This window comes from Heterobasidion irregulare (assembly GCF_000320585.1).
Source record: "Heterobasidion irregulare TC 32-1 unplaced genomic scaffold scaffold_02, whole genome shotgun sequence".
NCBI classification, from domain to species: domain Eukaryota; kingdom Fungi; phylum Basidiomycota; class Agaricomycetes; order Russulales; family Bondarzewiaceae; genus Heterobasidion; species Heterobasidion irregulare.
Window position 1 is genome coordinate 1,671,307 of NW_009258198.1, and position 14,249 is coordinate 1,685,555.

The 14,249-nt window shown below is 55.8% G+C and overlaps 3 protein-coding genes across 3 annotated transcripts; 2 read left to right on the forward strand and 1 right to left on the reverse strand.

Annotated features, from left to right (window-relative positions):
* Positions 1-292: 292 nt before the first annotated feature.
* On the forward strand, positions 293-9,469 carry HETIRDRAFT_154447 (uncharacterized protein). Its single transcript, XM_009544192.1, has 26 exons — positions 293-347; positions 402-484; positions 542-569; positions 680-735; positions 788-862; positions 937-1,062; positions 1,122-1,180; positions 1,235-1,353; positions 2,481-2,706; positions 2,760-2,985; positions 3,037-3,501; positions 3,553-3,753; positions 3,803-4,074; positions 4,129-5,776; positions 5,836-6,066; positions 6,121-6,273; positions 6,327-6,456; positions 6,509-6,675; positions 6,723-7,019; positions 7,076-7,317; positions 7,371-7,419; positions 7,462-7,964; positions 8,020-8,134; positions 8,190-8,799; positions 8,848-9,128; positions 9,185-9,469. The coding sequence occupies exons 5-26, from the start codon at positions 842-844 to the stop codon at positions 9,209-9,211; spliced, it is 6,168 nt and encodes a 2,055-aa protein (XP_009542487.1). The 5' UTR covers positions 293-347; positions 402-484; positions 542-569; positions 680-735; positions 788-841; the 3' UTR covers positions 9,212-9,469.
* Positions 9,436-13,309, reverse strand: HETIRDRAFT_150141 (uncharacterized protein; the record flags this gene model as incomplete). Its single annotated transcript, XM_009544193.1, has 15 exons — positions 9,436-9,487; positions 9,548-10,200; positions 10,258-10,450; positions 10,520-10,720; positions 10,787-10,870; positions 10,939-11,055; positions 11,125-11,182; positions 11,251-11,446; positions 11,509-11,609; positions 11,697-12,048; positions 12,128-12,367; positions 12,436-12,784; positions 12,852-12,990; positions 13,047-13,113; positions 13,169-13,309. The coding sequence occupies 15 exons, from the start codon at positions 13,307-13,309 to the stop codon at positions 9,436-9,438; spliced, it is 2,943 nt and encodes a 980-aa protein (XP_009542488.1).
* Positions 13,310-13,481: 172 nt separating this feature from the next.
* Positions 13,482-13,756, forward strand: HETIRDRAFT_100726 (uncharacterized protein; the record flags this gene model as incomplete). The annotated part of the gene is made up of 2 exons (XM_009544194.1): positions 13,482-13,517; positions 13,613-13,756. The coding sequence occupies 2 exons, from the start codon at positions 13,482-13,484 to the stop codon at positions 13,754-13,756; spliced, it is 180 nt and encodes a 59-aa protein (XP_009542489.1).
* Positions 13,757-14,249: the final 493 nt, after the last annotated feature.

Consider the following 14,249-nt stretch of genomic DNA (forward strand, 5'->3'; position numbering starts at 1 on the left):
GCCGCTAAGTAAGCACCTGAATCCTCTGCTTCCATTGTGACTCGTCAACTTTTGGGTCCAGACACGTGAAACCGGAATTTTGGCCACAATTTTGTGGCAAAGCTGGCGTGTTCTGCATGGGCGAGGTCTTTGGTGACGATGTCGCGTAAGTGCACCGCGACTCACTTGTCACGAGGATTCCTTCTCTGACGTCCAATGAAAGTTTGGCCTCCACGTACCAGAACTCGATGGACTCCATCCTGAATTACCCGATGTACGATGCCCTCGTGCAAGGCTTTAGCATCCCGGGTCCAGGAAACATGTCGGCCGTCACGCTCATGCTCCAGCATTTGCAGAAGAGCATGAAGGCAAGTGGATACATTCGAAGTGTGTTTCGTCCTTGCCCAATATTACCTCTGTAGGACACTTCCGTGTTAGGCAATTTCTTGGAGAACCAGGATCTTCCTCGCTGGCATAATCTTTCCGTCGATCCTCAATCGCTTTAGTGAGTATATATTCCTACTTGGAATTTGGTAGATTCGGCATGCTCATCGGATGACAGTAATGCAATGGCCTTTAATTTTATGTCGGTAAGCAGTCTTTTTTATCTTTGCTCAAGTGAAACACTAACTTGGTGCTCTTCTCAGGATGGGTATGTATCCCGAATTTTTCCGCTGAGAGTGCGATTGATCTTCGAGCAGAATTCCGATCGTCTACTACGGCCAGGAGCAGAGTCTTAGCGGTGCTGCTGATCCTGTATGTGCATCCGTGACATGACCTGCCATCTACTGAGCACTTGTTTCTCCAGTTCAACCGTGAAGCTTTGTGGCCGACAGGTTACCAGAAGACTACGGCGTACAACATGACCGCCACTCTTAACCAGGCACGTAGGCTGAAATGCCATCCGTTCTTCTGGGCATCCGTTATGTCCTCTTTTGCTCACGTCGATCAATGCAGCTTCGCAACTATCTTGTTCAGACAAGCTGGTTGAACTCTACAACACAAGTATTGACGACCGAGCCTGACGGTATTTCTATCATGAGAGGAAACGTCATCACAATTTTGACGAACATTGGTTCGCCGGTACGCATTGTTCAATCCCCCTCGATTAATATTGACAGACTCACAACGGGAAATGCCAGCCGGCGAATATCAGCATCAAGGCATACACGCCTTGGGACAATAGTTTCGCTTCCACAGAGTAAGCCCTCCATTTATACGTTGACACAAATCCTGAATAACTCTGCACCCTCAGCATTTTCACGTGCACCCAATGGGCCGTTGGTAGCAATGGAACGGTGGAAGTTGAGTATACTAAGGGCGGTGTTCCCGTCATCCTGGTACCAGATGCGATCTTGAAGGGCGCTGCGATGTGCAAGTACGCGCCTCAAATTACACGACAGGCACAATCTGCGCAGAGTAACGATGCCGCGTTATGGAGTCCCCGGCTCTTCGCCATTTCGATTTGTTTGTTCTCCGGGTTATTGGCACTTTATCAATAGGGAAGGGTTTGAATAGGTTTGTACATCGTTTCTAGGTAGTTTTGTATTATTGGATGATACCAGACAGCATTAATGGTTAATGAGAGGTTATTTGAAGGGGACCGTGAGCCTCGCGAACGAGTCAATTGGGTTTCATGAGTCCAGGGACTACCACTACAGTAGGACCTACTCTGCAGGACCCGTTAACAAGCAAACCTGCCGACAAGCAACATAGCTCTTAGAGCTTAGCCACTGGAATTGAAGCGGAGATTGGAAATGAGTGCAGACAGTCCGCGCGTAGGTGCACACGGCGGAGAGCCTGAGTAGCCTTTGACATTGTGCTCGCCGTCATAGACGGCCTGCGTCTTTTTCTCAGCCTTACGGACCTCCCTTCTCAACCATAAGAGCGACTTCTGGCAGCGGAGGAAGTGGTCGACGCACGGAGGCTCCAGCTGCACCAACCCCCGTCATGGACAACCCTCCGAACAACAACATACACACGATCGTCAAGGCTCAAATCGTTTTTCTTCTCTCCACTCTCACCGAAGACAACTTCGAGCGAAACCAAGCCGAGATCCGCTCGGTACGTGCATCTTGCTCTTTTCGCACTGCTTTTGCCTACGACACGCGACCTTACCGCCCTCTTTTACCGCCCGCTGCAGCTGTCTGAACAGCATGGGATCGAAACATACCTCCACTTCATCCGCCGCCTCATAGCCCACTCCCAGTCCCGACTCCTTTCGACTGCCGCACTCTCCGCGTTCGATACCTCAACTTCGCTCACGTTCCGCCTACTTGTTCAAGAAACACAGCGTCTTGCGCGCGACCCTTTCCTCGCGGATCGTTTTAGAGATGGGCTCGATCGGGGTGAAGGGGATATATTTCGGCACTTCGACCTCGTGCGATTTGCGGATCGTATAGGCCTGCGCCCGCTCGAGCGGCTCGTGCTGGCGTCGTCCATTGTGTCTGCGCCCACACGGAGAGAGCTCTCTCAACAGGCATCTACCATCATACGTGTAGACTTTGAGAACGCCGTGCTGTCCCTGTGTCAGCACCCTTCTTTCGATCACGCGGACTTGTCGCCATCGCAGGTCGCGAAGTTGTTGTCAAACCTTCTTGTCGCGCCGTCGCTCGAGTCGCCGACGCTGGACGCGACCCAGAGACAGGCGCTGATCGCAGCGGCACAGGCGAAGTATGGGTCGGAGACGGTTGCGCCCATGTTGCACCAGATTTTTCCGCGTTTGAGGTAGGAATGCTTCGATTATCACTCCGGTCTTCTCGAAATGACGTCTGTTCAAGTCTACCGCCGGGCACGACCCTCGTTCAGGCGTTCAATCAATTTGGGCCTGAGATTACAAATGACGTAGACACTGTACGCGCACTATTGCTTCGGTTCGGTGTGTCCGACTCCAACCCTCCACGGGACGCCCAAGTCATCGAGTACATGTCGACATTGGCTCGGCAAGCGGCGGAGGGCTCGACTCTAGGTGACGTTAATGCGTTTGTTAGAGCCCTAAGTAGTTATGTAAGCTGTCATCACTTCATTGGCTGGTTTGCATGTTGACGCTTTCCGCAGTCTGTCCCTTTGAACTGGGCCAATGCCATCAAAGCATTCGACATCCCGGATCGCAATGGTGTTGATACAGCGACTCTCAAGCTGCTGATTGCCATCTTGTTGAACAGTCCTCGCGAGGCTGAAGTACATGCCGTGACTGGTTTCTGGTCAATGTGGTCTAATTCCTTGTATCAATTACGCCTTCTGGACGCTCTCCTTTCTCTCCCAGCCGACACTTTTAATTTTGTTACGCTGCCTGGTCGGCGAATTGTTACGATGGATGATGTTACTAACGCCAGCCCAACGATTAAGGCCCTCGCTGCGAACGTCCAGGGTCATACCTGGAACTCCTTGGATCTTTTCGAAGTGTTGGTCCGCCTGGCGGATTCGGACTCCGCTGATATAAGGAATTTCGTGCGGGAGATGTTGGACAAAGCAGTCCGCATAAGCGCGGAGTTAGTTCACATGGGATTGCTTGAGGCTCCTGTAAGTACAATTTCTCTACGATTGAAGCGTTCGCTCTGACATATGTATCAGCAATTGTCCTGGAACGAAATCCGGCTGGAATATTCTCAGAAGCTCCTCAATATGTTCTTGGCTGGACACCCTAATCACCAATTAGTTTTCATGCGAATTTGGCAGATTCAACCAACTTACCTCACCAACGCTTTCCGCGATTTCTATGAGGACAGTCCTCTTAACATCACCAGAATCTTGGATGTTGCACAAGATTTAAAGGTAAATGCGCTCGTAAAGCATCGATCGTTGTTACTTACGATATTCCCAGATTTTGGATGCTCTGTTAGATGTCCGGCCTTTCGCTTTTGCGCTTGATGTTGCGGCTTTGGCTTCTCGAAGAGAATATCTGAATCTCGACAAGTGGTTGGCAGACAATGTTACGGCTCATGGTGCGGACTTCCTCCACGACGTGATCGCGTTCTTGGACACAAAAATGGAGAGCGAGAAAGCAACCAGGATCTCGGAGGCGGCAGTTGACTCTCGGACCATGACGCTGAATCCATTGACGATTACCATATTTCTTCGCGTCCTCCGTAACAGGTGAGAAGTATTCTACTTGTTGTGCCGACATTCTACTCACACGCTTGCGAACAGTGCTAGTATCATGCACCCTAACGACGTCGACTATTGCCTTGAAGTCCGCAACGCCTGCCTCCAGATACACCCTCGCCTGATGAACTTGATTCCTGGCTCTGATGCCGAGCCAGGCTTCTCCGTGGTCACATATGCATCGGACATTGAGGTTGAGGTGGATGGTATCTTCAAGCAGATGTATGACGAACACATAACCATCGACGAGGTGATCGCCATGCTGCAGCGCAACAAGAATTCATCCAATTCCCGCGACCACGAAATCTTTTCTTGCATGCTCCACTTTCTCTTTGATGAGTATAAATTCTTCCAAACATGGTACCCTCCTCGGGAATTGGCCATGACTGGCTACCTATTTGGGTCCATCATCCAGTACGAACTCGTTGACTACATCCCTCTTGGTATCGCCATCCGATATGTCATCGATGCCTTGAATTGCTCTCCGGAGACCAATCTTTTCAAATTCGGTATCCAGGCGCTGTCGCGATTCGAATCCCGTCTCTCAGAGTGGCAGCCTCTATGCCAGGCTCTGCTCAGCATACCCCACCTGCTGGAAGCTCGCCCCGATCTCGCTGCCAGCATCCAGCGAGCCCTCGCCAACGCCAACGACAGCTCTATTAACCCGGCGGATATGAGAGCCCTTTCCACTGCTCCCGCGGAACCCCTACCTGTATTTAATTCCATCAAACCCGATAAGTACGACGACGCCCTGGAGCCGCCTCCGGAAGAGGTTTCGGACAAAATTCTCTTCATTGTGAACAATCTGGCCCCAACAAACTTTGACAGCAAGTTGGAGGACATGAAGGGCTCCTTCAAAGATGACTATGCTCGATGGTTTGCCAACTATCTTGTCGATCAGCGTGTCAGCACGGAGCCCAACAATCATCAGCTATACCTTCGGTTCTTGGACGCTCTCGACAAAGGGACTCTTCTGAAGTTTGTCCTCCAGGAGACGATTGCAAAATCGGCGCACTTGTTAAACGCGGAAAAAACGATGCAGTCGAGCTCCGAACGTGCGATTCTCAAGAACATGGGCTCTTGGTTAGGAACCATCACGCTAGCCCGGGACAAACCGATCAAGCACAAGAACTTAGGTTTCAAGGAGCTGCTCGTCGAGGGTTATGACAACGGTCGACTCATTGTCGCCATTCCTTTCGTTTGCAAAACGTTGGAGCCCGCGGCGAAGTCGAAAGTGTTTAGACCTCCGAACCCTTGGCTTATGGCGGTCGTCAGCTTGCTTGCGGAATTGTACCACTATGCGGAACTAAAGCTGAACATGAAGTTTGAAATCGAAGTGCTCTGCAAAAGCTTGGACATCGATCTCGATACCGTCGAAGCCACCGCGGTCCTGCGTAGTAGGCCTTTCGGCGATCCGATGTCAGGGCCTGGTTTACCCGATTATGTTGGCGACATAGACTCCTTGCCCATGGGCGGCTACGATCCATCCGTCCATATGCAAGGCGGCTCTTCGTTGTTGGCCCTGGGATCTGCTAATGCTACCGACGCTCAGCGTGTAATTGGATCTCAAATCGAAGTCATCTTGTCGGATCTCATTCAGCATGTCACCGTCAACGCTCAACTCGCACCTTTCTCCACCAACCACACCTTCAAACGCGCTGTTCAACTGGCTGTCGATCGGTCTGTGCGAGAGGTAAGTTTGACATATCTCACACGAACGCAAACTCGGACGCTGACGTTTTATCTCACTAGATCATCCTTCCCGTCGTAGAACGTTCTGTGACGATTGCGGGCATCTCGACCCGCGAACTTGTAGCGAAGGACTTTGCAACGGAAGGAAACGAGGAAACACTGCGTCAAGCAGCGCACAGCATGGCACAAAAGCTAGCTGGAAGCCTTGCCCTCGTCACCTGCAAGGAGCCGCTGCGAAGCAACCTGTCGAGCCATATGCGCCAGTTTTTGATTGAACACGGTTTCAGTGAGGTGCGCTCTGCACAATTTCATGGGATATGGTCCAGCGTTGACATAAGCTTATAGCAAATGATCCCTGACCCGGTGGTTGTGATGCTCGTTCAAGAGAATCTCGACCTGGCCTGCCAAGCCATCGAGAAGGCAGCCATGGAACGTGCTATCGCCGATGTGGACGAAAGCTTTGCTCCTGCGTATGAAGCTCGGCGACGTCATCGTCAGGTTCGTAAATCAATGCACCATGTCATTCAAGTTCTTTATGCACTCTTTCACAGACAAATCGGGGTCAGATGTTTTGGGACAGCGCTGCGCTTAATTCCAACTTCTCTCAAACTCTACCGGATCCTCTCAGGATTAAACCAAGCGGAGTTCAGCCAAATCAGATCGGCGTGTATGAAGACTTCGGTGAGCAAGCTTGATTATCTAGGCACTGTGCATAGATTTATGTTTTTGGAAGCTGGCTTGGACACAAAACGTCGCTGGGCGAGTCGGCCGTCGTCGACTATGTCATACTCTCGTCATGATCCACTGTCTTCAGCGATGTACCCTTCGTCCCCGGTCATGGATCAGCCCCTCACAGTACCAACAGTGCCGTCTCATCAGGAAGCTATGGACCGGTTCGGTGTAAGTGGTGTATCTTTTTACTGTACAATCCACTCACATTGCTCTAGGCTTTGGTCAAGGAGCTAGAGGCTGTTTTGATTCAACTCCCAATCCAGTCTCTTGCTGCGTTGGCGTCCAATCACGAAGTTCGTCACTTGGTTAGGCAAATCCTTTACCTCGCTGCAGAGTCTCCCGATCGCCACCGCACACCGCTGTTAATCTCGCAGAAGATTGTTCAACTTCTGTACAAGACTCCTTCTCAGTTGGCCCGGGATATCTATGTGGCCCTATTGGATCAGCTGTGTCACTCGTTTGAAGATGTGGCGAAGGAGGCGATCACCTGGTTAATATATGCCGATGACGAGGTGGGTTTGTGTTCTTTCCAGTTTGTCGAGGCATATCTGACGCATCATCCGATCAGCGCAAGCTCAACATCCCGGTCACCGTAACTTTGCTTCGCAGTGGCTTGATCACTATAGCTCAACAGGATCAGCAGTTGGCTAAGCTACTATCCGGGGACCAGCGTCCAAGCCTCCAAAACTTCGCTGCCGGTCTCATCCGCGAATGCCTTACTTGCGACCCTCCCCTTGCCTCCCAGAGTCAATTTTCGTTCACGATTGAGGTCCTCACGCAGATTGCTCAGTCCGGGAAGGGACACGACGAGTATGTCCATTTTCTATGAACATTATGATTTCTTTCTGACTGCGCCTCGACAGGACCCACCGATTGTTGGAAGATCTCAGGGGTGTTCGCCGACCCTCGCAGGTTGCTGGAGATGGTGTCACCGCGCGCACATTTGCCAATAAGTCAGAGACGCAACAACTTCGTGAAAAGCTCTTCATCTGGTTCCAGCAATGGGTCACCGTTTTCCAGCGCTCTCATTCGCCGGAAAAGTCATTCGTCGCCTATATCACTCAGTTGACAAAGCAGGGCATTTTGAAGGCCGAGGACGTCTCGTCGTTCTTCTTCCGAGTGTGTGCAGAATCTAGCGTCAACAGCTATCTCAAGTGCATGGCGTCAGGTGACTACGCCTACGCATTCCATGCTTTGGATGCGATGTCAAGGCTCATTGTCTACATCATCAAGTACCACGGGGATGCATCCGGCGTCAACAACGACCAGGCGAAGGTTCATTATCTGACCAAGATTCTCTCGATCTTTGTCTTGGTGCTTGCTAACATGCATGAGGAACAAGGACCCGCGTTCCAACAGAAACCCTTCCTCCGCTTCTTCTCTAGCTTGATCAATGATCTGCATGCCATCGAGGGTCATCTCGGATCAGTCTACTTCCAGCTACTCCTTGCCATCAGGTATGTTTCTAGTCGGTGTGAGTGCTGGTTGGTACTTACCACATCCTCATTGCAGTGACACTTTCAGCTCGTTGCAGCCGACGTACTTCCCTGGGTTTGCATTCTCGTGGATGAGTCTCATTTCTCATCGGCTGTTTATGCCAAAACTTCTCTTATCCGAAAATCGCGAGGTAATTTTACTTTTCCTGGACATCTTTTCACGGCGCTTAAATGTTCATTATTTAGGGATGGTCGGCCTTCTACAAACTCTTACTCTCGTTATTCAAGTTCCTCTCTCCCTTCCTCAAGTCTGCCGAATTGCAGCAATCGTCCCGCGACCTTTATCGCGGGTCGCTGAGATTGCTTCTTGTACTTCTCCACGACTTTCCCGAGTTCCTCAGCGAGTATTACTTCAGCCTCTGCGATATGATCCCGCCTCGCTGCATCCAACTCCGCAACATCGTCCTTAGCGCCTTCCCCCCCACCTTGACCCTCCCCGACCCGCACCTTCGTAATGTCAAATTTGATTCGATTCCCGAAATGGGACCTATACCTCCTATCCTTTCTGATTTCACCTCTGGGCTGAAGACTGGTGATCTTCGCACTCACCTCGATCAATACCTCCTCAATCGTGGTTCACCGTCCTTCCTTCCTTCTCTCAAAGATCGTTTGAAGCAGTCACCTTCGGACGGAATCTCGGAGACTTACAACTTGTCTTTGATCAACTCTTTGGTCATGTACATCGGAGTGTCTTCGGTAGCTCAAGCCAAGGCCAGGAGTGGCTCCTCTCTGTTCAACGCTGGCGACCCTGGTGTGGTTGCCTTGAGATATTTGGCGACGAGCATGGACACTGAGGGTGAGTGTTTTTCTTGACGCCTGCTTTCCTGGCTAACTCTCCTGATAGGTCAACACCATCTATTGAGCTCCATTGTCTTACACCTTCGTTACCCCAACGCGCACACCCACTGGTTTAGCTCACTCGTTCTCTACCTCTTCGTCGAAGTGAAGGACGATATGTTCAGTGAAGTTGTAACCAAGGTTTTGTTGGAGAGGTTCATTGTTCATCGCCCTCACCCGTGGGGTGCCTTGGTCACCTTCATCGAACTTCTCCGCAACCCCAAGTACGACTTTTGGAGCAAAGATTTTATCCGGGCTGCGCCTGAGGTTACCCTACTTCTCGAGAGTGTCAGTCGTCGAGTCCTGAGTTCTTGACCACTTGCTGACGTAGGTGGCGGTTTCAGGTGGCGAGGTCCATATTCCAGTCATGAAAGAATCGCTTGTCGTAGTTCTGCTCGCGCTATCTGTCCCATCTACATTCGTGCATTCTCTTCTGGGCTTTCCTATTATCTATCACACACTGTATTGTACCATCATTCCCTCTGTCAACGTGTTTAAAAGGCATCCGCGTGAGACTCGAACTTTGATTTTTAGGTCCTACGATGAGTACTTACACCTATATATCCCCTGTATCACACTACCTACGTACGCTTCGTTAATGGTGCCAAGAGACGACCTCTTTCCAGCTCCATTCTGCGTCCCATAGCCTTCAAAATCGTTCAACAGCTTTTGAGTCTTCAGCCTCGCAATAGTCCGACAGAACTCACCCTGCCGCCTGTACGCCTGCAGCCCCCGACGTGTCCGCCTCGCCTTCGATCACCAGCCAATCTGGCAATGAGATGCCAGTGCGGATAGGAAACAGCCTCGCGATCCTCTCGAGGCCCGAGAGGTCGCTCCCGATCATGAATAGCATACTGGCCGAGGAATTCGTCGGGTGCGGATGTAAGAAGATCGCGCCTAGGGAAAAGAGCGTCAGTTCGCGCCGCTCGCCGCTCACGCGACCCTGCGTGCCAGCGGATTCACCTTGCGAGGGCTCGTCCAGACGCTGTCCTCTCAACGTGAGCATAGCCCCGTCGTCCATCCCAAAGGCCGTCTTCCCGAGCCCGAGGACCTGCCGCGCAAAGCGCCCCTCTGCCGCCGCGTCGCCACTGCCGCCCATGCCGACGACGACGACGTTGCCCGGCCCCAGCTCGCCTGCGCCGAGGCGCTGCAGCGCCGCGCCGTCCGCGACGATCTCGGCGTCGAGCTTATGGTACACGTCTAGGTCGTGTGCGAGGCGGTGCGCGACGGACAGTGCGCGCGAGGAGGCGTGGAGGGCGGGGACGACGATGGTGAGCGGGCCAGCAGACTGCAGGATCGTGGCGAGGCGGCCGGACGGCTGCGGTGCGAGTAGCGCCGCTGCGCCTCTAGGCGCGCGCGGCTTCCGGAGGGACGACGTGAGAGGCCGCGCGGAGAGTCGATGGCTGAGGGCACTCACCTCCCATCCGTCGGCGGTCTTTTTTACGTGGATCGCCTTGGCATCTAGGCTGGAATCAGGGAGGCGGAGCTCGGCCCCGTCGACCTTCAGGGATGCCACGCGCGCGCGCACGACGTCGAACGAGAAGCTGGCGACGTTGGAGGTCCTGACGGACACGGCACCGTCTTGCTCCTGGACAGTTAGCCGCGCGAGTCTGTGACGAGCATATATGGGCGTCATCTGCGGTGCGGGCATGCACATCTGCAAGGCACAGCGCGCTCACCTGCCCGGTGTGGCCAAGGTCAGGATCCTCCAGCCGTGCAGGGGTCCGCTCTCGGCCGGAAGGGCGACAGTGAGCGTGAACGACCTGGATCGCCGCTCCGGCTGCGCTTCGGGCTGCAGGATCGAGCGCAGGAACCCCGCGACTTGCTCGTTCTTGAAGACGGATGGGTACCAGTGCGGTTCGCCTGGAGCTTCGTGGTAGCTGGGGACGATAGGTCAGGACGGTGTCGGGGTCGCTGTGAGGGCGGGACGGCGGATCGGAGCGCACGTTATGTTGGCGGCTGGGTTCCACGTCTTGAGCGTGCTGACCAGCTCCCTGGTGTGCCAAGTCGGTACGTTCTCGTCGCTGCCTCTACAACGACGGCAGGTTCGTCGAATCAACATCAGTGTGAACGACCGGATGGACTGGGAAACGCGTACCCGTGTATTGCGAGTATGGGAGTGTCGACGAGGTTCGACATGAAGAGGTCGTTGTCGTCGGGCGTGAAAGACGTCTCGAGGAGCGCACGGAGCGAGGGGTCGATGAAGTGCGCCGACCTTGTCAACGTGCCAGACGCGCGAACGATCAGCGACGAACGCACGCAGTCCAGTCCACACACGGCTCACCTCGACTGCGTCAGCGGCACATACGCCTGCGCCTTGATGTACGCGGCAGCAGGGACCGCTGCGCTCCAAGTTTACAACGGTCAGCACGCCGGCGCTCGCGAGCAGCAAAGGCGGGGCCCGGCTCACCTCCGACGACCCTGTCCGGAAAGCGCGCGGCGAGGTACCATGCGCCCTGGCCCCCATTCGAATGGCCGAGGACGAGCACCTGCGGGTCCGGCGCGAGTCGCCACGCGCCCCAGCGCTCGGCGCGCGCGAGAATCGCCCCAAGCGCGTCCACCGCCTGCCACGCGTCCTGCGCGCTGGGCCCGTGCCAGTCGAGTCCCTACGTCGCCCGCGTCAGATAGGCGCTGCACATCGTCGAGCGGTCGGCGCGCGCGAGCTCACCCAGGACGTGCGGCCGGCGGGCATCACCACCCAGCTCAGGTTCTGCCGCGGGATCGCGTCCGCCCAGAAAGAATCAGCGAGAACATCGACGCCCGCGCCATCTGCGCCACACACGCACGCGCGTTCAGTTTTCGGGCTCTGCGCACGCGGAGAGGGGAAATGGAAATGGGGCAGGCAAGGCGACTCACGGAGCGCGAGGACCGGCGGGCGCGGCCGCTCGCCTCTCGGCGTCGGCTCCAGGGGCAAGAGCACGTTGAACGCGGTCGGCACGGCGCCCGCGAAGAAATATGACGCCTGCACGAGGGCCTCCGATGCCGTGCCCGTGCCCGCGCGGGGTCCGTCGAGCGCGTGCGCGCGGTGCCGGATGGGCAGCGTCGCGGACACCGTCGTCCTCGACGTCCCGGACGCCAGCGTGAGCTCGACGGTGAGCGAATCGCCCGCGAACGGCGCGCGCGGGTCCTGCGCGATGCGCAGGGGCACGATGCGCGTCTGGCCCGGGGCAATAGTCATCTGCGGCCGCACGAGCGCGACGTCGAGTCCCTGCGCGGCGATCGAGGGAGCGATGTCAGCGCACGCAAGGCCGCACGAAACAAATAGGAAGCCGGAGGGGCTGCGATACCTGCGCGCGCACGCCGTGCGGGACGGCGGCGGCGTCGACCGTCCACCAGCCCGCGACGCTCCGCAGGCCGACACCGAGCGCGTCGCCGAACGCGAACCCGTCGACAAAGTCGCACGCGACGTCGTGCGTGGCTTGGCGCACGACGGGCACAGGCCCCGGCGGCTCGAGCGCCGCGGTCATGGTGATGTCGAGCGTCGGGGTGTCCTCGCCGCGCGCAGTGGGGTCGCCGAAAAGCCGGATCTAGAGCGGGCGGGGGACGGTGTCAGGGCGGCCACTGGCAAGGCTCGTCTCTGCTGCGTGGGGAGTACCTCGTAGTCCCCGCTGACGAACACGTCGTACGTCGTCGATCCGCGCGCGGATGGAGGCGCGGGGAAGCGGACGGCTTTGGGCGGGGCGCGCTCCATCGCGTAGATGTTCCCGGAGTACCACTCCGGCACGATGGCGGAGTCTAACGAGGACCCGGCATCGTGCGCGGGGAGGATGGTGAAGAACGCGCCCTGGGTCAGGGTGACGATGAGGTTCGGCAGGACGGCCTGGGGCTCGGGCTGCGACTCGGACTCTGACAGAGGCTGTGGGGCGTGCACGGTGAGGGTGGTGTGCAGCACGGCGTGGTGCTGCAGCGCCGCCCAGCCCTCTGTCGCGCGGAGGGCGCTCCACCTGTGCTTCCGACCGGGCTTCGATCAGTCGTGCGCGTGCGTGAGGAGGACGAGGTTCTAGTACGCACCGTATGTGTGGGAAGGAGACCTTGAGGTTGCCGGGGTCGGGGGAAGCCGAGTCCGTCGCGTTGACTGTCGACCAGGATACGAGGCCGCCGTCGGCGTAGGACGATGGCCAGGACTTGTGGAAGTCGATGGGCTGGGAGACTGGTGTGGATGGAGGATGAGACGGCGGATGGATGAAGCAGGGGGATCGGGCTCACGATTCAGCGGGAAGGAGGGAGAGAGGAAGTGTTGTTCTCGGGCGTGGATCGGGAACGGTCCCAGGACCTTGCGGTGGATGCATCTCAGCAGGGGGCGGATGGGCGTACTAGAGGTGACTCACGTCCCATTCCGTAGACAGTTCCACCGTCCATTCGTCGCCCTGGTGAAGCTGAAAACGAGCTTGAGGATCCGAGAGGCCCATGGACGGTCCTGTGGAGAGCAAGACAAGCAAGAGGACGACCGAAAGCCACCTTGCGGACATCTGAGAGACTACTGAGCTTTGGATGATCGCACTCTGGCGAACCAAGGGTCATAAGATAAGATAAGATCCCGATGGGTTGCTCGCACGTGGCCGTGCAAATCCTCTCCTCGTCCTCGTCCTCGTCCTCACAACTTGCTCTACTCAAACACACTCGCTCACGAACACATTCACGATGTCCAGACAAGGTGGAAAACTCAAGCCTCTCAAGGTCCGTTTGTTCTTCTTCATGGCCCCAGCCCACACTCACATCCATCTCCATCTTATCCCCAATCCCTCCGCCGCCGCTGCCGCCGCCGCCGCCAGGCGCCCAAGAAGGACAAGAAGGAGATAGACGAGGAAGACCAGGCCTTCAAGGAGAAGCAAAAGGCGGACGCCGCCGCGCTCAAGGCCGCACAGATGAAAGGCAAGCACATGCTGCCCTCTTTTCCCGCCCCCCGCCCCCGCTGATCGAGCGTTTTGCGCACACACAGCCACGAAGGGTAAGCGTCGCGCGTGTTCCTTCCCTGACATGCGCGCAGCCGTTGTTGTCGTGCTCGTTATCGTCATCGGTCTGACCCGCTGGGATTTGCAGGCGGCCCGCCCGGCGGCGGGATCAAGAAGTGCGTCCTCTGTTCTGCGTCGGACTCGTCCCCTCATCATTCTCGCCGATCGCCAGGTCTGGGAAGAAATAAACGGTTTGCGGGGGTGCACGATGGGCGCTGCTGTTGTGCTATTAGATGTTCGCTGTTGGATATTTGCGTCGACCTATCATTCATGCATGCGTTGCGCGATCTAATAGGGCTGCTCTGTTGGTGGTGCACTGAAATTGCGGGTGAGCACTGAGCGCGCGTGCGCAGGCGTGATCTCTTATCCGGTCGTGAAATGAGGCTCGTCGCTCATGGACAGCGCGCAGCGTGTGCGGATCGCAACACGATCCTTGGTGCTCGCGATGTCCGCGCTC